Here is a 27611-nt window from a genome sequence, read left to right as displayed (position 1 = left end):
TTTGATCATGATTAATGTGTTTCGCCTTTCAATTTTTAATTTTCATTAAGGACCTGCTGTCCTCTCCGACTCCTAAATAGCAATGGAATTAATAAAACATACCCTTTGAAAAATACAGTGCAGGCCTGCAGCAGGGAACCCACAATGCCTTTGGAAAGCCGTACAGCTTTAAGGGTGTTCTGTGTTCACCAGTCGCCCCCCACCGTGAGCCCAGCCTGTATCATGAGTGGCGACTGGCAAATAATTAGACGGAATCGTCTCATTAGACCAGGAGACAGACAGTGAAGATGCACAGGTGAAGAGAACGAGGTGAAAGAAAAGCAGACAGCCAGAGAGAGAGAGAGAGAAAGAGAGGGGGGGGGAGGAGTAGAAGAGGAGAATTTATGAGCCGTTAATGGGCTGATAAAGTTTGAAGAGTGAGCGCAGATAAAACGTGAAGGTAAACAGGAAGTTCAGTTACTCTATTTGTCAAGCTGAAAAATTAGAAAACAACAACAAAGAACTTTTGGTCTGCTGTCCAAACAAGAGTTTTCTGTGATAAAGTTCTTACATTAATTAGCAATTAAAGTCTGCATGTGCAAATGTGTACAAGAGTGTGTGATAACAGGTGGTTGCCAGATAGTCACAGATCTTTTAACCCCATCAAGAACACCTATAAATCAGTGCTCATGTTACCTTTTTAGATAGCATTATTTACTTATGAGTCATTTATGCTTTTATTTTTCAAAAAGAAAGCTTTTGTCAGATTTAGCTCATCTATACAATAGCACCCTGCATAAACAAACTCATTTCTAGGAGGACTGACACACAGGATCTGCTCCTAAACATTGTCTGCTGCCTAATTAGAACACATTTTAGGTGCCACTGTAAGGTTTACGTGGGTTTGCTTTTTAAAGGGGTAGTCCACCAAAAAAAGAAAAAGATATCTAGTCTTAACCCACCAAAAAAAATGTATTCTGTCTTTGTTTATCCTGTGTTCCTATACCTGAGAATTGCATTTAAGGGGTCATCGGATGCCACATTCATTTTACCAGCTGTTTGAACTGAAATGTGTGTTGGGAGTGTGTGTACACAACCACCCTATAATGATAAAGATCCACCCAGTGTTTTTTTTTTTTTATCTCATTAAATCATTTCCCCTTTCTCAAATCGAACTGATCTGAGGTGCCTGTCTTTGTGACATCAAACTGACACCCCCCCCCGATCTACCTACATGCCTCTATCTTTGTGCAAATCATTCATGATCCAGCTTCACGTCCAGAAGAAGGGAGTATAAAGTTTTTTGAATGAATCTTTGCAAATAAAGTTTACCTTCTCTCAGAGAGCAGCTCGGAAGAGAGGGGCGTGGCGAGCAGAGCTCATTTGCATTTAAAGCAGCATGCAAGAAAACAGCTTGTCCTGAAAAGAGCTGTTTTTGACAGGGTAAAAACAGTACTGTTTTACACTACCATACTTGATCCAAACTACATTACAGAATTTCCATTAAAGGGTTAGTTCACCAAAATATAAAAATTATGTCATTAAGTTTTAAAAAGTTTTTTAAAAATTAGTTGTTGCTATTTTTGGACCAAAATGTATTTTCGATGCTTCAAAAAATTTGAACTGACCCTCTGATGTCACATGGACTACTTCGATGATGTTTTTAATTACCTTTCTGCACATGGACAGAATACCGTACATTTTCAATAAAAGGACAGAAAGCTCTCAGACTAAATCTAAAATATCTTAAACTGTGTTCTGAAGATGAGCGGAGGTCTTACGGGTTTGGAACGACATGAGGGTGAATCATTAATGACATAATTTTCATTTTTGGGTGAACTAACCCTTTTAGCCCCTAAAGAATCATATCAACTTCTGGAAAATGGGCATCTGTTGACTCCTTTAAAGGACTTTGGATCTTTCATCCTTGTTTTTGTGTTTGCTACAAACCGTGACAAAAGGCAGGAGCTAGAGAAGATTAAGCAGTGTTTGGCTTTGGTAAGTGAGTTCCATTTTTGTTCTATTTTCCCATCATCACAGACATTCCTGCAGTTCGCCTTTAAAGCCTTGGGCAGGGAAATCACTCCCTTGAGGAACACCTGGAGGAATTTCAGGGAGGGTCCTTGAGGTAGCCTCGTCAAATTAGTGGAGTGGGTGTCCTATGGATTGTCATTTACCACCTGACCCATCGATGACAACGCCAGTCCTTCTCACAATCCAGTGCCCAAAATCTCTCCAACTGTGAGGAGCAACAGTCAGTGCCCACAGCAGACTCAGAGCCCGACTAAGCCTGGAGCAGCCGTGCATGATATTGCAATGGAAGGTGAGCAGAGACTGACTGAGCCAGATGTTCCGTTCATCATCTTACATATGTGCATGGAGTTTGAGGGTTTGGATTGGAGATTCGCCTACCTGCCTGTCACTGAAAGAGAGAGTTGCTGGACTTGTACTGTAATATTCATTCAACCCCTACTATCCCTGTTTTTTGTTTTGGATGCATTAGTTCCACACAACCTCCCTCTCCCACCGCCTCTTCTATGATCTCCTATGAGTTTGTGTCTCCCTGGTTCTTCTGTCCATCTGCAGTCAGTTATCCAGACCACAGCTATTTCTGCTGTCCAGTCCTCACTGTCTCCCACCAGTCTCTTAGTGCCTCCCTTGACACCTCTCAGTGGCATGGTTACACTGTGGGCCTGTGGTGAGCCACTTCCTCCTGGACATGGGGATCCCGAGGCTCTACCTCCAGCCTCTGAACCCTCCATTCTACTTTGGTCTGTTGCCCTAACTCCTGCACCAGCACTCCTTCCTCCCTCAACTCCAGTAGAACCCATTGGACATTCAGCATCGCTGTGCTCCCGTCGGCTTCAGCTGGGTCAGATATTGCATCCCCTGTGCCATGGAACTCTGGGCTCCTTTTTTTCATGTTTTTTTTTTTTTTTTTTTTTTTTGCATTATCAATGATTAAAACATTATAATATTTTTTTGTGGAAATGGGAATCTTTTTTTTTTAGGATTCTTTCATTTAATTTAAATTGTTTGTCGCTTCTAATTGCAAATGCCTTTACTGTCACTTTTGATCAATTTAAATCATACTCGATAAATAAAAGTATTAATTTCTTTTTTTTTTTATTACTGACCTCAAACTTTTGAATGGTAGTGTATAAAAAAATAGTTTTTTTACAATTACAATTTGATTATTGTTTGGAATATTGTTGTGCTGTGTACATTCACTTAGAATTACTAGTGTGGCACTGAATGATGTGCTTGATCAGCTTAAATGTGCCAAGAAGAAACACGCACACACACACACACACACACACACATACAAAAGACTGTTTGGAGCAGAGAGAATAGACAGATGTCACTTTGGAAAAAAACGTAATGTTTTAACAGACAAGATAAATAATTAATGGATGTGTGGATGACTTCACTTCTCTTTCTCTCTCTCTAACTGTCTGTGTCCTTCATTGTCTTTGACCATCTGGTGAATGCTACTCAAACAACTGTACTTACCCAAAAAATTCAGCCCAATGCTGTGGTAGAGGAGGATGCTTTCAGACAAACCAAACTCCAGTTAGAAGCTGAAGTATATACATATGTGCATGTACAAGTACCAATTTTTGCAGGGAAACAACGTCATTAAGCCTCCAACATGTCATATAGAGACCACTGTTCAATCAATTGCCCAAGAGTACATCAATACAATATCAGTTAACAAAGTTAAAAAGTTGAGCATTTAAATGTTTGTCTTTCTGAGAGTGTGAATTCAAACCATGGTTAAAGGCTCACCAATATGTTTTCCATTCATGTGGTAGTAAAAAGAGACACAGTAGGGGGTTCTGGTGGTCCCCGTTGGTCCTCGGGCTGCCGGAACGTTATACAATGGAGAGAGGAGACGCGCTCTATCCCCAGCCTGGCGCGGCCGCGACGTCTCAATGTACATGTAGTAACCTTATTTGCAGAAGGAAAGTAAAAAACGCATTTGTTACCACTGTTTTTCAGAGAGGGCAGAAGCTTTCACAAATAAATAATTATACACACAGAATATATTTAATAAAAAAATTACAATAAATTAAAACCTGCTTTCTAAAGATTCGAAAGAAATACATTTTTATTTGGTTTTGCTTTTGTTGTAATTGTTTTCAAGAATACAAGTGTATCTTTTTATGGAGTTTCTCAACTGGGAAAATTATCAAAGGTAAAGGTGCTTTGGAATAATTTTAAGTTTAAAAAAGGTGCTATAAAATAAATTTAAATGACAAAGAAAAAATTATCTTCAGATGTATGAATCTAAAATTACTTCAATACAGGGCAGAAAAAAATATGTCCACTTTGGTGTGTGTGTTTTTACCTTCTTTTGTCCCACTCCTGTCTGTATCCGGCCCTGTATTAACCGACCTTTTGGGGTTCTGGTTGAGATGGTTCTGTCTGGTCCAGTCAAACATATCGCTGCGGTCTTGAGTGAACCCACATATCCTAATGTCCTCAAACCCACACACTTGATCTGCACACAAAAAACATGAGAGGGAATCGTAATACACCTTTCCGTTTTTGTTGTTGTTGTTTTTTGGCACATGAATATAGTAATTATAAGTTTGAAACATGCTCTACACAAGCATATGAATGCAAGATTATGTTACATAAGATAAGAAAAAACATTTAAGGCGAAAAAATATATCTTTAGACATTTTTTGAAACTGGGTAAGGTTGTTCCACCAGCTGGAAACAGTCCAGAAAAATATCAGTGAGAGAGATTTTGTGCCTCTTTGGGATGGCACCACAAAGCGTCATTCACTTGCAGAACACAAGCTTTTGGATCGCGAATAAGCCTGAACTAGCGAGTTTAGGTATATTTGTGCAGCGCCAGTGGTTGTCTTGTAGACAAACATCAGTGCCCCTGAATTTGAATCCAGCGGGGCTCCAGGGTTCCTTGCACTCCTGGAAGGAGTTATGGTTGACGAACCTAGCTGTATAGAGATGTTGTGATGAAGTGCTGGGTTGGCTGAGACCACAAGCAGTTCTGTATTACTCATGTTGAGTTGAAGGTGATGGTCCTTCATCCAGCCAGAAATATCTATCAGACAGGCTTCAATGCGAACCGCTACCATTGGATCATCTGCTTGGAATTAGAAGCAGAGTGGAGTGTCATCAGCATAGCACTGATTGCCACGCTTCTGCAATACAGATCCTAATGATGACATGTAGATGGAGAAGTGGTCCAAGCACTGAGCCTTGAGGAATCCCAGTAGCAAGAACTTGACTAAGAAACCTCACCCCTCCGAGACACCCTGAAGGACTTAACTGAGAGGTAAGACTTGAACCACTGGAGTGCGGTTCCTGAGATGCCCATCTGTCAATGGCAGAAGACAGATCAAGCAAGATGAGTCATGAGGATTTGGAAGCTGCCCTTGCCAGTCTCAGGGATTCAGTAACTGAGAGCAGGACAGGCCTGTTTTTCGACAGAATTTTCAGACTTTTGGGTTTTCACTGTTATCAGAATCAGAATCAGAATCAGAATGAGCTTTATTGCCAGGTATGTTTACACATACGAGGAATTTGTTTTCGTGACAGAAGCTCCGCAGTACAACAGAATGACAGCGACAGAACATAAAACACATAATAAAAGAATAAAAAATACAAATATGTAGACAGTGAATGACAATATACAAATGACAATTGTAGGCAGGTATATTACAAAGTGAAGTTATGTATGTACATATATATTGTGTGCAAAATTTAAGTGTATACTAAGTATGTGTGTTAGATAAATAAAGTGTGTGTGTATATAAATATAAAGTGTAGTGTGTTCGCCATTATTGTCAGCTGTTCATAAGATGGATTGCCTGAGGGAAGAAACTGGTCCTGTGTCCTTGTCTTATACAGTATGAGGCACTATATCACATCTTCTGAAAGAGTCCTGAATGTCTAGATCAAAATAAGGCGAAGAAGAAGCAGAAACAAGCAATCACATGGAGTATGTAAGCAGATGCATGTGTGAAATAATGTGATCATCAAGCATTAAACAGCATAAAAATCAAAACTGCCTAATATTACCAAACAAAATGTACCGGTAATTACTCTTGAGCCCAGGGTACTCCCCCTATCCAGGGAGAGGGGTCAGAGCTCAGTTTTTAGCCCAGACCCAGAGCGCTCCCCCTGAGTGCTCCTCCCCGTGCTGGGGTAGGAACGGGCTGAAGGTGAGGAGTCGGGGTGGTGGAAGGAATAATGAAAGACTAGAGATACTGAAGGTAAGGCTGCTTTGATTATTTATAGGGGTTCTCACTTGTGCCGGTTGGATAGATGGTGTAATTTCTGGTGATGAATTGGCCATGTTAATTATCTGTGCTTGCTGCTCCCAAAATTTGTTAATAAAACATCACTTAACAAACAGTGAATACAAAATACTATATTTAGTCACCCAGAAGTACTCCAGTCACACTCTAAATGGCTGATTAACTAATTTTCCAAGTGTGAGAGAACACAGACCAAATGACTGGATAAGAATGCACAGTTTCTAAATAGTGGTTTGAAATCAACATTTTCTTCCCTCCACATGCGTTCGGCTCATCAATATACTCTGCTGATCTCCAGTCTGGTTTAATTTATGTGTATTTTTTTTTTTTACTTCTTTGGCAAAGCTCAGTGCTTAGGCTGCCAGGAGAACTGTGTTGAATTTAATTGGGAAGAACTGAAAGGCAGGACAAGCGTGAGATGGGAGAAAAGTTTAGAGGAGAGAGAAAGACAACACGCAAAAAAAAACAAAAAAAAAAAAAATCACCGAAAGAAAAAGTACAAGACTTTCTCACCTGAAGGTCTTGGGTAAGTGTAGGCTGCAAGAGAAAAGAAATTAGAAAAAAGAGTGAATACCGATCCTTCTTATAAATGAGAAATGAGATCACTGTATTTAAACATATCAAACAAAATTATACAGAGAAAACTTTAAATATTTATCTAACAATTACTTTTATACATATATCTTTCACACTATATATATAAATATATATGTGTGTGTGTGTGTGTGTGTGTGTGTGTGTGTGTGTGTATGTGTGTGTGTGAGCGTTGCTTTATTGTGCCACCTTAAAGAGGCACAAAATCACTTTAAAGGACTTTTAAACTAGATGTTCACTCATGGTGGAATGACTTCCCCAACTCAATCTACCCAACTTCAAGAACTGGATAAAAACACATCTTTATTTGACCCTCTAACTCTAGCACTCTTTATTCTAATTCTATTCATGTACTAACTTCTTGTTTTCTAAAAAAAAAAAAAAAAAAAAAGCTTCTTTAATCTTTATGCATTCCATCTATTTGTTTTCTGTTTAATTATTATACAATTAACAAAAGCAAAAAAAGGCCTCTAACACTAGCTTGCTCTATTTTTTTCTGTTCTATATGTTTTCTTTTTATTTATTAAAATAGCATTCAAGAATTTTTTTAAACTGCTATTTCAACCAAATTAAAAATTTATTATTTGTAAGAAGAAAAAAAAGAATAAATAAAATAAAATAAAAATTGTATTGATTTATTAAATCTAAAATAAATTAATCCAAATGAGATTAAAAAAGGTTCAATTTAAATAATAAAATATGTATACAAAAAAAGTTAAATAGTTTTTACCTATATATATTTTACCATCTGAACATAAAAAAATAATAATATGGAAAGAAATAAAATAAATAAAAAGCATTTACTTCCATATACTTTAATGTACTTTCATACTACCAAATATATTAATTTAAAAATAATTTTAAAAAGTATCTGTTATTATTATTATTATTAATAATAATAATAATAATAATAATTACTTTTTATTTACAAATATTTAACTGAACACTTTACTATAAATAAACTATATATACATAAAGTACAATTAATAAAAACACACACATTGTTTACTCAGCCAATCAAATTAGAGTACTGAAACATTTTTGTGAATACAGCCTTGACTTCACAGAAGAAGGGTTTCATGTCTTCCAGCAATCCATTTATTCTGTAGGTTGGCCATTTTTTGGTCTGGTTAAAGCAAATGCTGAGATTGGGAGTTAAAGATTGAAAGACTATCCAGTGGGATCAGATTCTATCAGCAGTTTCTGAGATCCAGACTCAGCTCTGGTGCTGAAACCGCTGGTCTGTTCCTACTGTTCTGAAGCATCAGCAATCTCAACACACGATGGCTGCCACACGTTTGACATCTCAATTTAACATAATCCCAAAAGCAAAACCTCACATTTGAAATGCATGACCTCTGTTGATGGGAATCATGAAGATTTTAACAATTCTGGCTTTGATTCCCATTCCACAACTAGCCCAGCTATGCTTTGCGCTCGCCCATATAAAATCTAAAATTTAAATTCATCAAAATTGCTATACCTGAAATAAAATAACATAATGCATTTCAACTTTAAGATAAAAATAAACAGATGCGAGTAGACAACAGACAACTGAGATCTTGCATGCTGTAATTACTAAATGTCTGGTATAAGAGGAAGGTGACTTACGCTCTGAGTACTGGATGGTGCGCGTGACCGTGTTTCCAGTGCCGTAGCTGGTTATGGGAGTGAGGCTGACCTCATACGACAGGGGAATACGCAAGTCTGTCAGCGTGTAGGACATGAGAACACCTTTCACCGGCTCCTTAGTGGTGATCTGTTTGGACAAAATTGTCTGTCGGTTCTGCAAACACACAAGAGAAAAAGAGTTTAAGGATGATAATGCTATGATCATGTTGAAATAAGGTCTGACATTATTATCAATTTTTAAAACAGCTCAATAAACTGTTTTATGATCAGTATTTATTTGTAAAATTATTAATGTCTTTACTGTCACTTTTGAATATAATGCATTCTTGCCTTGTATAAAACTATCATCTGCTTTTTAAAACATTTTGGTGAGCCCACTCTACCCTATAATATTTTTTCTCAGTAGTTCTGACATCATTTTGGACTTGTAACTATTTGACATTATTTATCTATTGAAAACAAGCAGGGCAGAAAGAAGAGGAAGATAGAAGAAATGTTAGTGACTCCATGGACACAAGACACTCTCACTTCTGACCATATGACTTTTCACCATAAGCATTTTCACTTTCACAGCGAGGACAGAAACGTTACGCTGGAAACTGGTTGTGTCTACACACAGAGTTATACATCTCTAACTTCCATGAAACCACAGAAAGCCCTCGGTGCAATGATTTGCAGAGTGCAAGGTCAGCTGCTATCCTGCCACCCTGCTGTAAGAAGTTTAGAAGTCTTTCCTCAGGCTCAACAGCAGTGTGCTGACTAAGAACACTTGGTGAAACAGATCAACTTGTCATTCTCTACTTTGAGCTATTTTGCTTTCCCAAGGGACATCTTACGATGCCTCTGAATGCTGCTGCTTTTGAGTCCTTTCTGAGGATACTTTAACGAAACATTAGCATTTCATGTGTGTTTGTTTTTTGTTTTTTGTTGAGATTTTCCCTTTAAATGTCTCTTTTCTTGTAAAACAGAGCATTTGCTGCTGCATACTCAAGGAGTAAATACACTTTTACAAAAACACTCTATTCTAGTCCAAACATATAATTCAATGCAAACTTTTGCATCAATACATTCTCATTGTTACCTCAAGGAACGGTGTAGCAAGTATTAGTTAAACTGTCAACATGTTTATAGCTAAATGAACAAAATTCCATGTAGTTTAACAGCACAAAGATAATAACTCGACTCGACCTTCAAAATAAATAAGTTTAGATTAGAAATATATTACATTTAAACCTTCAAATGTTAATTATATATTTATATAAGTCCAATCTTAAAATGTGTTTAATAAAATATATGTGTGGGGCAATATTAATACATTTAGATTTCAAAATATATACTAGCAATATATTTGGTCATTTTTGTATATTTAAAATACATTTTCCATATGGAAAAAATAAATTTGTATATATATTTACAGTGTATTTTTAACTATGTTTAGCTTTTGATCTCTCTTATTCATATAAGCAAACATGTTGCAGTTTTATTTGATACCACAAAAACCTACACTAATAATATATAATACTATTAGCCTTATCTTATTAGATGAAATGAATGTGCAGTGAGCTGTTTCAGGTCAGCTCTCACTCCCAGAGGATGTGTGGTAATCACAGGGCCAGCGGCACTCTGGCAGTCGAGGCTTTTTCCCCATGGAATTATGGGAAACATGGCAGCAGCCCCATGGAAACAAGAGCACAATGGAAAGAGAAATGATCTCTGCTTAGTTCTGCATGGAGACCCGGGCAGCAGGTAAACCTGCCGGCATTCCCTCCAAATACAACACACATGAATAAGTGTGTGTGTGTGTGTGTGTGTGTGTTTCCAATTCATCATTTGTTCCCCCTTTTCCAGGCAGGAAGTAGAAGCGTAGCAGTGATGTTAACCTGGCTAGTGAGGGGTCAAACACATTTGTTATCTGTCTAATTAAGTCCCACCATAAACCACTGTTTCTGGGCCATTCACCACGGCAACATGGAGTGTGTGCCGCCACGTCTCCAACACTAAACCCACTTGAGCCTACACAATGCATGCCAAGACTTAACAGCCGTATCCAGCACACACATGCAAACATGCATTTTGTAAAAGTCACAGATAAATTGTCTGTAGTTGGCTGCTCTTCTCTGTTAACACAACATTTCTGTGCATCTCTCATCTAAATCACCAAACACACACTCACACTCACACACACACACACACACACACACAAGAGAGAGAGTCCAGCGATGTTTTCTCCAAGGGAAAGGTGGCATTGCTTAATGAAGAAAAAAGATAAGACCAGAGAATAATTGATTTTACAGAAATTAAGCAAATTAAACATTATGAAATATGAAATCAAATATTTTATAATGCTATATACATAATGCAAAATACAGACAAAAAGTCATAAGACAGAAGACAGTGCCTCCAGTGCCTGATTATCCTGTCAGTATTAAGTATAAAGATAACTATAATGATAACTATATTACCATCCACTTCAGTGCACAGTAATGTTCTGTTTATTAAAGGCGTACTGCAGTTTTGTCGTCTGCTGCTTTAAATGTTCAAGCTCTTTAAACCGCTTGGATTCTGATTGGCTGTCAGTGTTTTTATCATTCACCAGCTGAAACAAAAAAGTGTTTCCAATGATATCATTTCACTGTGTCATTATCTGTATAAATATGTTGTGGATTCTGTAATTGCTTTACATTTAGATTATTTTTTTTAATTATATCTTTGTCATCATTGTTATCATCCTAGGTTTAAACGGCCCCTAATGTGTTGGACGTTGTCAAGAACGATATGAACATGAGACCTAAAAAATGCTACCTCTCTTTCCACCACATCCCAAAGCTGCTCTGTTGGATTGAGATCTGGTGACTGTTAAAGCCATTTGAGTAAAGTGAACTCATTGTCTGGAATGCATATTATATTATTTGAATAGAATTTTAACCTTTATGAAGGGAACCAGTTCTCTGGTCTTTAGGAAAATGGTACATTCGGAATCATTAAAGGATGACGAATAGGAACTAGCACAATGTAGAAGCGTAAAGGGTTAAATCACATTGCAAAGGGCTTTATGTACTAAACTCTCACACACACAGCTGTAAGATCTCACCTCTCGTCAAATCACAGGTGTGCAAGGTGTGAGCAGAGGCCTGTGAACCGCGCTCCCCTGCAGGTACATCTCAATAAAGATGTGTAAATGCATTCAAGCGCTCTTTTTCTCTCTCCCTCTCCTGAGGTTATTCACCCCACTGATTGGAGGTCTGTCATTGGTGCTCGGTTTGGATGCGGACAGCTGTTTGAGTCTCTGGTGGTTGAGTAACATATGGCACAGAGTGTGTTTAAAAGATGAAACTGGGTTTGTCGTTTGTCAGCAAATTTAGAACAATGACTGAATACAGGGTTTAGCTTGTTAGCATCAGTTTAATGGGAAAAAAAGAACTGTAAAAAATGAGGCCAAAATAATAATAGGTAATGAAAGTTTCTCATCTTACTCAGCACACGTTTATTCTAGAGGGATTCTGTTCCCGCACCAGTAAACAAGTGGCACAGCTTTAGAAATTAGGCTTGATGTTTCCTGCGGACTCTGAAAACACAACACTCATTTAAAAAATGTTCTGAATCTTCTTTGGCGAGTTCAGAGGAAACAAAAGCAGTCTGCGCACCTTTTATAAGAAAATGTAAAGAAAATGTTTAAGTAAAGAAAGACAGAATGCTAGTTTAGTTGGGGCGTTTTCTACAAGGAGGCAAGAGAGGCAAGAAAGAAAAAAAAAGCTGTTCTCGAGAGAGTTGGACTTTGGTTTGAGTCTCAGGTCTGGCAGGAATTGTTGGTGGGGGGAGTGAGTGATTAACCAGCTCTCTTCCACCCTCAATACCACGACTGAGGTGAGACCCTTGAGCAAGGCACAGAAGCCCCAACTGCTTCCCAGGAGCTGCAGTAATTTGGATGCCCACTGCCCCAGGTGTGTGTTCACTGTGTGTGTGTGTGTGTGGGCATGTTTTTGTGACATATCAGGACACAACTGTGTATAATGACATGGGTATGACACAGGTATTTCAAGGAGAGGGTGACTTATGAGGGCATAACCCATGTCCCCATTTTTCAAAACGCTTATAAATCATACAGAATGAGTTTTTTTTTTTTTTGAGAAAGTAAAAATGCACAAAGTTTCCTGTGAGGGTTAGGGTTAAGGGTAGGGTTGGTGAAGGGCGATAGAATATACAGTTTCTACATTATAAAAACCATTACACCTATGGGATGTCCCCACTTTTCACAAAAACAAACATGTGTGTGTGTGTGTGCACCTGGATGGGTTAAATGCAGAGCAAAAATCTTGAGTATGGGTCACCATACTTGGCCACACGTCACTTCACTTCAAAGCTCAGGACATATTAATGCACACATCAACCCAATCACTTTATTTAGCATTCAGAAACACTACATTCAGATTCATCACTCGGAATGAATTCAGTCTAATTGAAACAAAATTTGTGCATGTAAACATAGCCTGTTAGAAACAATGGCTCTGCTTTCTTCAGCTCATTACCCCCTCTCTCTTTTCCCTCTCGTCTACATTTCTCAGAGCAACATTTATAAAACATTTATCGACATTACCACCGCAAAGCAGCACGACACATTCAGACCTTAGACAAATTCATACACAAACGGACAGGTCAGTTCACCGTATACTGTAGATTCACACACGAATGGAATGAACTATATTTCACTATTCATTGTTATTCTGCTATGATCAAATATGCACATATACTCAACTAAGTATATTGAGAAACTCATCTATAATCTGTCTCTCTCTCCATCACACACACACACACGCACACACACTCAAGCTCATAAAAGTTAATGCATGCTTGCTGCAGTCAGGATGTTAATTCATTGGTCCCTGTAGACTCTTACTTAAGGTAAGGTTTTAAAGAGGGAAAGATTAGCTATTCATGCACACAAAGACAAGTGGCTAATCTCCCCCTCCCCGTTCGCTTTGATTCCTGCCTCCTTCCATAATTCATCTGCGCTCTTCCGTTCCTTCTGCCCCCCTCTGGGCCAGGTTTCTATGAATAGATGATTAGGATGTCAGAATTGAAAAAAAATCTGATGAAGAGTCACAAAGCGCACACAGTTGTGAGAGATGCACTCATGGATCGCTCCCGACGCACCGCTGCCGCTGTTGGGGTCGTCCCAAGATGTTTGGATATTTCTTATGTTCAATTAATTTCAGTTCTAAATCATACATTTCTTCCCTCAGCTTGTCGTTATTCTTTATGGGATCGCCCTTCTAATGAAGGATACTTGAAATGCTGCCTTTTAGCAAAAAGAAAGTGCTATATATATTAAATGCAGCACAACTGTTTTGTTTTTCCAGTTAAAAAAAATGTCTAAAAATGCTAAAAGCAAGACTGGTTTATTTAAACATATTAAGGCTTGTTTTCAGAGAATGTATCTTTAATACTGGTGTATTTTGTTTTAATCCAATGGCAGATATTTTCTTGTGTAAGAGGAAAAAAAAATCTGCCAGTGGAGTATCTTAATAAGTGATGCTTCTCATGAAAACGTACCTTGTTTAAGGGGAACTGTAGATATTTAACTATTAATATTTTTAACACTTAAAATAATTTATCTGAGTTTAATGGAATAACGAAAAATGTAATCAAATGTAATCAATTAAATGTATATATATATTTTTTTTTAAATATCCATCTATTCAACCTTATCTGTATGCCTTATATGCTGAAAACATAGAAAAAATACTTGTTGTCTCATCACAGTCACTAATAAAGTCATGAATCATGTAAATGACAGCCTGTATTTTCAACTCAGAACAGCAGAAGAAGAAAAAATATCACTGGCATTTACTGTTGTTGTTTTTTATTTCTATCTAAAAACAGCTGTCAAATCACATCTTGCCTTGCACTTTTTCTCCGTTAAAAAACTGAAGCATTGTGTTATTCAAGTAATTCATGCTTGGTTGGGAACACTGGCAGCTAACAGTTCACTTGTGTCCTCAATGTCTATGGTGGTTATTATAAACCTGCACTGAAGATACTACCTTTTCAGTCAGTGAGCTTCACAGTGGAAACTGGGACATATTTACAATTTTTAGTAAACTATCTAGACACTGTATTTCAGACAATGCATTCAGAAATGCAAAGCAGATATTCATGCGGCCTCACACTGCTGACTCAGGGATGAAGGTCAAAAGACAGGAACTATGTGAATTACTGCTGCTTGGGTGTGAAATAAAGATAGCTTTACAGTACATGACCATCCAATCCCATCTGGCAAAGTCGAGTACGATGGACACAATGAGGACATATTCATCTCTGTGGAGAAGAACTCAAGCTACTAAACACAATAGGTTTGCACATGCTATAAATATGCAACTTCTTATTGCGATTTTTGTGCTAACAGCAATATTTTCGTCTAAAGTGGCCAGCGAGGTTAACCCTAAAAGCCAATTTACTTCATCAATGACACGGTTAGGGAAGAAACGTGACCTCAGAATAGGCTTTAGTATCACTGGATTTTAATCCAAGCTCTTTGTTTATCACATAGACTACAATATGGTTTGGACATGCTTGTCCATGTTCCTTAATATAGCACCTTAGGGTGTATGACCTGTTTTTATCCGGCAGGGCTGGAATGCAGACCCAATCAGGCTGCTTGTGTGTTCTTGTGTTGCACCTGTGGGGTTCTGAGAGTCTCTTTAATGCAGGACAAGCAGTGATCGATCCACTGTCTGCTCCCTACACAGAGCACACGATTCCCCTGACTCCTATTACAAACACACTTATTCTACTCATCCACATCCCACTGAGCCACCATAGAGAAAGAAAGAGAGAAAGAAGAAAGAAAGAAAGAAAGAAAGAAAGAAAGAAAGAAAGAAAGAAAGAAAGAAAGAAAGAAAGAAAGAAAGAAAGAAGTAAATATTAAGCTTCCAGTGTCTGTGGGTGTTTGCTTTACCTGTTGGACATTGATCCAGTAACCAGTGATTTTGTCCACAGCGCCGGGCTCTTTCTGTGTCCACTGCAAGATGTAGGAATAATTGTTCTTCAGTGTGCGAATGGGGTTTGGAGTGTCGTAGTAAAACTCTGCATTATACGGCTGAGCTAAATTAACAAACAAACCAAAACAGAGCATGACTAGTTAGTCAAATACTTAAAAAAGATAAACTACTACCATCTTATTTTGCAATAAGGAAGTAAGCTATTTTCTCTGAATGTGTGATGCTCTGACTCATTAGCCACTTGTATGTAAATAACTAGTGTAGTAAAAGGTAAAACTATTTGCACTACAAACTGGTGTATCTATAAATATGTTGATGCATTAAAATAATATGATTAAAAAAAAAACAGTTTGCAATATCAAGCAGCATAATGAACTATTAAAAATAAGTTGGATATCTGACTGAAATTGCAGTGGTTCTGCTGCAAGACATAGCTGTTACATTGAATATAATGTTGAAAACCTGTCTGCCATTCTAGGTATGCATATTTAATTGTATTTTTTATTGCAGACAAAAAGCCATTATTGGGTCATGACCCACCGAGTGAAAATCAATTATCTACAGCATCAATGAAGGACAAGCATCTCATTAAAGGAGAACTGTTTAATTTAGTGTCACCAAATGAAACTGTAACTCCGGGGCGCATTTTAAACTTCAAGTTTTGTCTGGTGCAGCGGATAGGGAATAAATTATATATTTGCAATGCTATTTGCGAGGAAAATACACGCACCCATAAGCAGATATGCTGTATTAAAGTAATTTTTTATTTTAGTGAAATGTCAGTTTCTGGTGTTTCAATGTCCCTTACAAAAACCTTTCATGTTAACCAACATACAGTATCTAAAAAAACAAAATTTTACATAAAAAAAAATTAAATTTTTGAGAGCATTCAGAAATAACATTTAAATTACTTAATGGGACTGTTAGCAAAATGTTCTTAAAACATGCTTTTGTTAGCTGGGGTACATTTCTGCAAAAATGCCTTTCATAGTATTCAGAGTAAGGAACACTGCATGCTAAATGTTGCAACACAATTCCTTCTACAATGGTGTTAAATGTTACACAGCAGTTAGGCCTTTAACAGCAGTCGTATTAGTGTGTGACGATAGAACTAGCTGATTAGGATTAGCATTAGCACCTCTCAGCTGTCATGATGTGTTGGCAAAGCTAAAGATAAGACCCTACTGAGAGGGAAAAGCCTAACAAGTCTGCAAAGATGGCAGCCAATTCTTTTGTAGGGAAGTGATGATTAAATTATGTATTGTGATGTGTTTCCACTGTTGGTTGTAATGTTGGTGAAGTAAATCCACACTTTGCTGAAGAAGCGTTAGCAAACTCTTGAGCAGCTAAAACAGTATCATGTACTCCTCCATTGTTGTGTATGTTTATTCACGCTTGCCTTTAAAATCAACACATACTGCACATGTCTACATACCTAACACGTACTACGCACGTGCATAATGTCACTGTTTTCAAAAATTGCCATATTGGGTGTTTACATGGAAATGATAGCAGTGGCGTTATCATAAACTTGCATTTAGAAAGACGCTTTCAAAATATGCGTTTTCAGTCCCCAAAATGCTGTTGTGGTGTAAACGAACAGGCAAAATGTGTAAAAAGTTTCCAGTTTTTGGCTGAAAATGTTGTTGTGTAAATGGCCACTAAGCAAAAACTGGCCACTTACTGGTACGACGAAGATCAATTCTCTCACATAAAACATACAGTACGTGTTTTACAACTCACCAGACACAGTGAAGGTGCAGGTTGAGGTACCGACTCCATTGCTCACTCTGCACTCATAAGTGCCATTATTTGTGGTGTCTAGTTTGAACCGGAGCTGAGGGACACTTTGAGGGTCCACCGGTGGTGTTCGGATGGGGATCCCATTACGGTACCAGCGGGTGCTGGCTATCCGGTTTGGATTTGACTTGAGAACCAGGCATCGGAGATTGACTGTCGAAAGCGTTTGAGAACGGACATCCAGCAGGACTGGATCCACAACAGGAGGGTCTGGTGGAGAAAGAAAGACTATTACACTGGAATTCATCCTTGATTCTTCATTTGTCAGTGAATATTTTGGGTAAAATTAAGATTTTAAAGTCATTTTTTACCAGTTGCATCTCTTTTAGCCTTCTGTGCTGACATTTTGACTTCTACAGTTCACTTTGTTAAAACGCTCTTTAGAGTAAGGTTCCCAAACTGCATTTTTTTCACTAACAGGACAAAAATCAATTTAAGGAAAAGAACAGTAAATGAACTGACCACTCTTGAGATTTTACTGGAAACAAAGCCCCACATAAACCATGCCAAAGCACTTAGGACACAATGCATGAATCCATCGCACATGCCGACGATGTTCAGATGACAGATTGCAAGCGACTACCTGAATCAATAAGATGGGGTCCACATTGTCTCAGCTAATTGCACGGAATCAATCTATATAGTGTGCAAGAGCTAATGACTAATTACAGTCTACCAGGGTCTGGTTAGACACTCTGCATGTATGAAGTGATGTGACTGCAAATTAGCATCCCAGCACCTCAGGAATACATCAACAGTACATTACTGTAACTATTAATGTGCAGAGAGCATCAGGGTGTAATTAACTTATGAACTTTAATTCAGCGTTTCCAATGACAATATAATTATGAATCCTTATTAGCTTCAGATTGATTTACAAACTGTTTGGTTGTACAGGATGATATCTTTAATGGACAATCATTTGAAATAGACATCTAACATTCTAAACGATTATCATCCCCATTTTCCATGATCCAATAATTCCTGATAGAGTTTTTGTTTTTGTCTTTTGAAAAATATGTCAGATTAAATAAATAATTTGGCTTTGTTAACTGGCATCTCACACTTACAAGGTGACACGAGTGAAAATAAAAAGGAAAGTTGTGTCAGAGGAAGTTATCAAATGGTGATGAAAAAATATAAATAATATTAAAACAATAAATAAAATTAAACAAAGACAAAAAAAAAATGTTTGTCTTTCATCTGCAAAAATATGGTAAAACAAGACCAGGTCTGTGCATCAAGGAAGCAGAAAAAGATCAAATTGATTTCACTGACCTTGAAAATTATAACAATCAAATTTTTTTTAAATTCCCACAAGGTTCTCGGGTTTGTGATTTGGATCTAAGACTAAGAAAACAAACAGTGTGGGAAAGAACTAGTACTCCAGCCGAACCTCTCCATAAGTGGCATGATTTTTTGCAGTAAAAAAACAAAACAAACAAACATATATATATATATATATATATATATATATATATATATATATATATATATATATATATATATATATATATATATATATATATATATATATATATATATATTTGTATTGTTATTATTAAATAATTTACATGAACACAAAAGCCCATTTCGCATTATAATATGATTAAAGTTTGTATATGTAATTAGATGGTTATACATTTTTTCCCGCCAAAATAAAATATGCTTAGACATGTCCCAAATGTTGCAAAGAGGTTAGGTAAACTTAAATTAAACTGAATAGAAAAGCAGCTGCGCTAGCAACGCCAGAGTCAGGAGTTCCAGTCCCATGGAACGCCTGAACTTATAAATTATGCATATTCATTATGTATGATGAATTAATAAAACAGCTCATATGAGATTTTCTTGGACTTTTCTTACTTTTCTGAAATGTATATCCTTTTACTGATTATTTGTTGACAAAGAAAAAATGCTGAATGCATTGAAAAGATATGAATGTGGGGAGCAAAGAAAGCATAAAAACAGACACAGCCTAAACAGAAAGAAAAGTGAAGTTGGGAAATGCATAACAAAAGGTGCCGTGAATGATACTGTACAGCATTATAAATTCCCTTGATGTGACGGGCGATCATCTGTCTTGCATTTTAACGTAGTTTGTGAAAAACATTTATCTAAACTCAACAGGAAGAGGTGATTTGCTCTCATCTATTCTCATAATGAAGTTTACACAAGACTATTTTCATTTCACAACACAGCGGTTCCAATAAACAAACTAGAATCATCCGTCTCATGTGAAAGGACACGTGTCTGTAGTCAAAACATCATAAGCTTCAGCCACCCAACAGCACTGATAAACATGAGCGCGAAGATAAAACTAATTCAAAATAAAGACACAAGAGAAAACATATACTGTATACATACATATTAAATATAAAAAGTTTCCTGTCATTGGCCATTAAAAGAGAGGAAAAGGAAAGGGGGAAATTGAGAATATAACGGTATGTTAAATATGTTTATGAGTTTGTTTCTTTGGAGCAGATTTGAAAAATGTCATCTCTGTGAATGGGTGCCGTCAGAATGAGAGTCCAAGCAGCTGATAAAAAAGTCACAATAAGCCACACCACTCATGTCCATCAATAAATGTCTTATAAAACAACAAGCTAAGAAACAAACCCATCATTAATACTGTAACACTTCCATAATCCATAATGAACACTCCCTGCTGTGAAAGAGTCCTCTCATATCAAAATCTAACCAGTTTTGGACTATTTTCACCTGTAAATGGTGCTTCATCTGTTCATATTTCTCTCCTGAATCAGACAAGATGACTTTTTCACTGGAGAAATCTATATTATTGAATAAAAGAGTTTATTGATCGTTGCTTGCATTTTTAATTCACAAGCAACGATTTGAAGTTAAAAATGTTTTAAAGTCACTTTGTTTATTACAAACACACAGCTTATGTATTACATTTCCACTTCTGTGTGACCTTTTCCTTTAATAATGATTACCATTACATTCTACATATATATTAAGGGTTTTTCTATTATTAAATATTTATAATTGTAAATGTATTTATAAATTAAAACATTAGTATTCATAATTAAAACCTTATGTGTAATATTTTAAATATAAATATTAATTTTATTTAAATCAATATACAGTACATAAGTTTGTTTCTTGACAGGTTTTGTGAGATTTAGCCTCTCATTGCCTGAAATGTGGTTCAGTTTCAGGCAGATGCTGTCTGTCTCTCCTGACACAGAGAGACAGGACGGGGTGTTAGACAACATCCCCCTGTCTTCAGCTCCAGAGAGACAGGCAGAGCCACCTGGCTCATAAATCAGACCTGCCGTGGGATGAAGCACAGCGGTGGGCTCCAAACTGCCTCCATCCTGCAATACTCTGCAGTAGCTGGGCCCGTTACGGCAGCGATATTGACAGAAAATAGAAAAAAAGGGACTGAGGATGTGAGGATAGACTAGATGTGTGGGGGAGAGGGTGATTCATATGAGCTCTTAATGAAGCTATCACTCATTTAGCTGAAACACAACATTCTGGGATTTCTCATGCCATGAGGACATCCCAAGAACTACAATTTGTTCACAGCATGCTCTGCATTACATGTTTTGGGGTATATAGTGTTTAAGTCACATGCACAGCATTTATACTTCATCTCTGATTGTATGGGCTGTGCAGATTCATTGACTGTGCTCTTTAATAACAGTATAAATCACGTAGCGGTTGTCATCATTTATCACAATTGATCACAGGCCGAGCACTGACATGCTCCGCTCACCTGAGACAAACTCGTTTACCTAAACGCTATCTGCCAGATGGAAAGAGACGTATACTGAAACAACCACACAGAATATAATAACAAAACAGCATATGATCAATAAAAATAAGTCTATTGTACACAATGTAGTTAAAACAAAGATAAGTTAAGTACATTTTCCAATACACTTGCAGTTTCTACTTCTGCATGTTTAACCCTGTCCTGTGCTGAAAATCCTTTACCCAATTTAGTGTTCCGGGTCAAAAAAAGACTGATCTATATATTTAAAAAATGCTGTTTATAAATCTCGGATTTAATCTTTTTGACAGCGTGTCTTCTTTCAGTTAGCTCAGATCTAAACCAGATCCAAGAAAAAAGACTAAACCTGTGCTGACTGAAAGAAAACCAGTTGATAAAAATATTATGCATGCTGAGTTCTCCTGAAATACACTTTAGGTTCAATGCCTTGTACACAATGGTATTGGTTCATAGCCTGCACCTTGAGGGGCTTGAACCACCAGCCACCTGGCTTTCCCAGCCACAATGTCACAGCTCCAAAAGCTCTTTGTGTGACACTCATGGTCAGATACTCCTCCTGTGCAGTGAATGCACCGACGCACACTCAAATTCAGCATCGTCCTGTAATCACATGGTGCATTTTGAAGCAACACAATAAACACAGGATCCATTATGAGAGCACAGAGTGCTTTGCTCTGCTAATGGCTCGTGTGAAAAGGGCTGATGCACACTGAGTGTTTCAGGGTTTAGCCTGTCTGTCTTTTGTGTGGTTGTGCGTAGCTTGAGCACTAATGAATTCAAGGCTTTTTAGTTCGGCAGTAACAAAACGCACTCCACGCAGGCATCATAATGCATTATGAAAACTCTGAGCACAATAACACAACCGCCAGCCCCCAAATACTGCATCGAAAAATAGCAGGATCAAAATCATTGACAATGGCCTGTTGGGTCTTAATGGAAAACACATATCACTTTGTATCTTTGGTCATGCGTTCAGAGACTCAATCTATCCTCAGTCAATGGATCGCATTACAATCAAGATTAAAATCACATTAGAATGTGAGGCACCAAATCAAATGCAATCACGTCATCGATTGAGGCAATTTCATGATAGACTTCATTACCGCTGTCCTTTCTCAGACAGGCACAGAAGTGGCGTTGCCTGAGATGTTCTGGGATGTATCCAAACTGTGTCAATTGACAAATAATGTGCGATAAGTCCAGTGGTCTGGTCGACTGACAAATAAAAAACCCTCTGTGAGCTTACAGAGAGACTAGAGTGGGACTTTCTTTGAACACTTTGGATAACCTCTTAACTCTAAATCCTTTTAATTTACAGTTGAAACTGCTATATAGTTTGTCCTGCGCAATATAGACCAAAATAACAAGCAAAAAAAATCTGATTCAATAGTAATTATGCACTACAACTGTAATGTCACGGATCAAACTTTCGATGGAAATGAATACTTTTGTAAAGTAAGGATATATTAAACAATCTATTAAACATTTGTAATGCTACAAGATTTCTATTCTTTCAAAAATTCTAATGATCAATGCATCCTGAATTTTCTTTGACTAGTTCCACTAAACAATAAGCACTTAAATTTAACTTTAACTTTTTTTTAAATAAAAATGATAAAGAAATACAAATTAAAAATATTTCTTGAGCAGCAAATAAGCATATTAGAATGATTTCTGCAGGGTCATGTGTAGATTGGAGAAATGATGCTGAAAATAATATTTCAGAATATTACTGTATTTTTTATCAAATAATTGCTGCCTTGGTGAGCATAGGAGATTCTCAAAAACATAAAAAAAAATATATATTTTTCATAAAAACTGTATTATACATAAAATATACAACCAAAAATGTAAAATTATATTTTGATAACAAAATTAAGACATCTGGAATAATTGTACAAGTTATAGTAGAAAATAAATAGTCAACTTCAATTACTAAGGCCTGGTTCACACGGGACGATTTTAAAATTGTCGGCAGATTTTCCAAACCTGAGAGACCCCACACACGGCGATAAAAAATCACGGGTCTAACAGTTTTGGTCGCTCCGTGTGGTGTGCAGCCACACGGCAATATCAACACATCACACACGAACCGATTTGACTCCCGAGCATTCCCAGGTCAGACGGGAAATCTCGCAAAATCCCTCGAGATCAAACGTGACTTTAGAGTAAACAATCATGGCGGACGAAGAGGATGCAGTGGCCATAGTTTGTGCTTTGTTTTTAACGGGAAAAAAAAAAACATAAGAAAAATAAGAAAAGGCGATGGTCAAAGAGGTGGAGACGACGCGAGCATGGACTATACTTGCTATATCATGATATGGAGATAAGTTGTTGTTTTATCTCATAGAAATGTTGTTACATACTACACAGATTAATAACCGTTGAAATAAACGTTCATATATTAGTTTCCATGTACTCTGGTGGACTGCAGTTGTGGATGTAGTTATGCCCATCGACTTTATTTGTATTTGTTATATTATATACGCCGGCTGTTTTGATTTTGTTTCCCGGTACTATCACTGCCTCGTCACCTCGCTTTCTGATTGGCTACACGCCACAGTCCACAGGCTGCGTGATTGTTTGTCCTCGGGGGACACCACACACGAGAAGAAATCGGGCAAAATAAATCCAACATGTTGGATATCCCCGATTTGAGATCGGAGCGGTCCCGACATTCTTCTGAGCAGAGGAGATTAGTCTTAACACACCACACACGGCAGGAATATTTGATCAGATTATTTTACGATAATCGGAGCATCCTAAAATTGTCGGAAGGGCTGAATCGGGGCTAAAATCGGCCCAATTATCCTGCCGTGTGAACCAGCCTTAACTTTGGCAACCCATAAATATTTTATTAACACTCATTTATGCAAACCATGGGGAGAAACGCAGTTCACTACTTGTACATCATTTCAATGTAGCAAGGTACTTATAGCTTTAGCAGTTTCAGAGTAGTTCTCTAATTGAAAAACTTTGTTTGATGACTGAAACACTTACATTCAACATTGAGCTGCACCTGACCCTGTCGCCGTTTGATGTTTAGGCCATTGTAAGGAGCTGTTTGGCAACGGTATGCTCCCATCATGTCCCGCGTCACATTGGTCAGACGCAAACGGCCATCACGTGTTTCCACCACCCAATCCCCCGATGGCATTGGCAGGTCCTTGTTTGCCCGAGACCACAGAACAGGTGGGCGGGGCTTACCATCGACCAAACACACAAGCTCTGCGGTACCGCCCTCGCTGACATTGACCACACCCCCTCCGACTGGCACACTCAGAACTGGAGGAATGACTGGAAAGAGGAAACAAAGTTGGAAGAGGAGATCTATTGGTTTAAGAAGTCAGACCATTATTTTTGTATTTTTTATTCAATAGCTGTGTATCAAAAAAGAAACAACAACAGGTTTATGACCAACGTTTTGAACTGCAACTTCTCTCTCTATATTTAGCTTTAGTGATTCATGACACTCAAATGTGATGTTTATAAAAAATGTATATGCAACATCTTGTGTCATCATTGTAAATCTGCTGACACTGAAAAAAATGAAACAATTTGAAAAAATGCATTTGGAATAGTATTTTATTGCATTAATTAATAAACTAATCAAAAAACGATTTATGTCTTATAAACAGCTTGCCTAAAAAAGGCCAGTTGGCAGGTTAACCATACACAAAAGAAACAATTAATTCTGATACGATATAGAATAATTTATAAGATAAGATATATCGTACATTGTTTTAGGAGACTACAGTGTTAAATCTACTGGCCCAACACCAAAACACAAAGGAAAAAACATTCAAAATAATGACCATATGGGGTGGACAGTCGTCAAACAGTAGGACAGAAAGATCATAAAGCAAGAGATAAAGAGACTGTCAGATGATCCGATTGATCATGCAAGGTACTGCAGTCAGAAACAGAGAGGAACCCAAGAGAAGGTCGAAACTTCAGGAAAATAAGAGGAGAAACACAGAAAAAATAGTATCCTGCTGAGATAAGAGAGAACAGATCAGAGGGGATGCAAATGCATGAGGGCGTCAGTTTTTCCCAGAATTCAACAGTTTACTACCATCAACCCAACAGAATGGCCATTCCCACATTATCACGGTTTACCCACGAGGCATAAGTTTAACCTCTCTGATAGCTGGAAAAACACTCAGACAGCATGTTGGGCAGAAAGAGAAATGATTTGTGCTAAATATTCATTGTTCTTTTTTAGATTTCTTTACAAGTCATGTTGTGAGTGTTTTTTTTGTTGGTAAATTAACGTTTAAACTTGCTATTATATGAACATATCACTCTATGTAAATCCAGTATAATACACCATGATAAATAAAAAATAAAACGATAGACAAATATAGACAGACAGACAGATATAGACAGACAGACAGACAGACAGACAGACAGATAGATAGATAAACAGACAGGCAGACAGATAGACAGACATAGAGATAGATGGTAGATAGATAGATAGATAGATAGATAGATAGATAGATAGATAGATAGATAGATAGATAGATAGATAGATAGATAGATAGATGGATAGATGGATAGATAGATAGATAGATAGATAGATAGATAGATAGATAGATAGATAGATGGATAGATGGATGGATAGACAGACAGACAGACAGACAGACAGACAGACAGACAGACAGAAAGACAGATAGATAGACAGACAGACAGACAGACAGACAGATAGGAGGTAGATAGATAGACAGACAGACAGAGAGATGATAGACAGAGAGAAAGAGAGATGATTGATAGATAGATAGAGCAAACAACATCATCAGCAACGAGCAGAAGGAGTCCGATCAATGGTCATTTCACAGTACGAGCACATCAAGTGAGTTTTAAAAGCTCTGAGGCCTTAAACCCACAGTGTCTTTAGTATTACAACCACTGTCTCACCGCTGCTCTGTGTGATGTTCACGTCCACTCGCAGTTCAGGAACGCTGCTCCCGGGGAAGTTGGCTACACAGCTGTAGGTGGCCTGATCTCTGAACTTCATGTCCACGATCTCCAGGCTGCTGGTGCCTGGTGGCATGTCCGGGTCACTGCGCAGCACGATGAGGCTGTCGGTGGGGTAGATGAGCGCTCCGTTCTTGTACCAGGTGTAGTTCACCTTGTCCTGGGGCTGGGCGTCAACGTGGCAGGAAAGTTTAAGGTCTCGACCCATCTGTATGCTCTCACCATCTTTGTTGGAGTCTGGCGTGATCTGGAATGTTAAGTTCTTCATGGCTAACAGAGAAAGAGAAAGAATGACATGGTGATCATTTAAGTGAAAGAAGCATTTAAGTTATAAATAAACTAGTGCTGTCAATCGATTAAAAAAAATTAACTAATTAATCGCACAATTTTTTAAAATTAATCACGATTAATCGCGATTAATCGCAATTAAAAGACTGAAACTTTTTGGATATGTAAATGTAAAATGTAAATAATTAATGTAAACTCAAGACAAAGAAACTATTTAAATTCAAAATATGATTGTTTATTGGAATTTTTGTTTAACTTGTAACACAGATTTTCTCATGTAAACAACATACCTGCAATAAACCATCAATATCCTCCAAATTAACTGTTGGCTTGAAAGCCATATTTATTACAGAAATAAAAACACAGGCATGTAAGTACCATTTGAATTTCAAAACAATCAATGCCAATAAAAAACAAAAAATGATTTCCATGTTGAATTCTAAGTGGACTGCAAAAAAATTCCAAAGTATAGTCATTGCCAGTGCTTTAAGTGGGCCAGTACGCACAGGTACTCAGTACCGCCACTTCCAAATATAGCTCTTGAGCGTACCGCCACCTCTCCGTGCGCCCAGAACGTGCTTGTAGCGTACCGGTACGCTCATTTGGACATCTGTTTTAATAGAGGTTTTAATCTTTTTGCCGATTTTCAGAACGCCCTTCACAATGCAAGCTTCCTAATTCATCCCACCCAGAGCAGAAACTACATTACCCATTCACCCTTAAGTTATACAAGTGAATAGCGCATGTGTCGCTTTTCCCACTGTTAAGTGTCAACAACTCAACGTGGCCGGAGAAGGTGTGTGAAACTCGTTGTGAGTTATACTAAAGCAAAATCTTGAGTATTTATTGTCTGATAAACATTAAAAACTGTCTGCGGAGGTTGAGTCGTCCTGCAGCCCCCGCTGGCTGCTCATTGGCTGCAGCATCTTTTTTCTAAGTTCTAAAAAAATACTGTAGACGGCAAGGCACAAATTTAGATATTCATTTATCTAATTAATCTATAGCCTATGCACAAAGACAACATGATCTTTTTGTTTTAAAGCTTGATGAAGAGAGAGAGCGCAAGTTGCTGCAGCTGCGAGGAGGACAGTGATCCACGCGCACAGGAGTGATTGACAGTTCGCGGCACTGTGTACAAAAAATACTCCGCTACACAATTATTTCGTTATTTTCGTTTAAGCTTATTAACGTTAGCGTTACAGAAAGGTCTGATTTACGCACTGTTACAGTCATTGTTTTTTTTTTATTTAAACAATGACATTTGAGTTCATGATTTTAATGTTGCTGTTT

General features: G+C 37.5%; 1 protein-coding gene across 2 annotated transcripts in view; it reads right to left on the bottom strand.

The window, feature by feature from the left end:
- The window catches only part of LOC128025918 (MAM domain-containing glycosylphosphatidylinositol anchor protein 1-like), a 152221-nt gene that overhangs the window by 32393 nt on the left and 92217 nt on the right, over nt 1-27611 (bottom strand). For both annotated transcript variants that reach the window (XM_052612529.1, XM_052612528.1), the window contains exons 8-15: nt 25974-26303; nt 24057-24353; nt 17240-17506; nt 15454-15599; nt 8478-8652; nt 6786-6809; nt 4331-4483; nt 3769-3930 (exon numbers count right to left, since the gene is read on the bottom strand). In XM_052612529.1, coding sequence (XP_052468489.1) covers nt 3769-3930; nt 4331-4483; nt 6786-6809; nt 8478-8652; nt 15454-15599; nt 17240-17506; nt 24057-24353; nt 25974-26303 — 1554 coding nt within the window. The remainder of the gene's footprint in view (nt 1-3768; nt 3931-4330; nt 4484-6785; nt 6810-8477; nt 8653-15453; nt 15600-17239; nt 17507-24056; nt 24354-25973; nt 26304-27611) is intronic.

This window comes from Carassius gibelio, chromosome A13 (assembly GCF_023724105.1).
Source record: "Carassius gibelio isolate Cgi1373 ecotype wild population from Czech Republic chromosome A13, carGib1.2-hapl.c, whole genome shotgun sequence".
NCBI classification, from domain to species: Eukaryota; Metazoa; Chordata; class Actinopteri; order Cypriniformes; family Cyprinidae; genus Carassius; species Carassius gibelio.
This window is presented reverse-complemented; position numbering and strand designations above follow the sequence as displayed.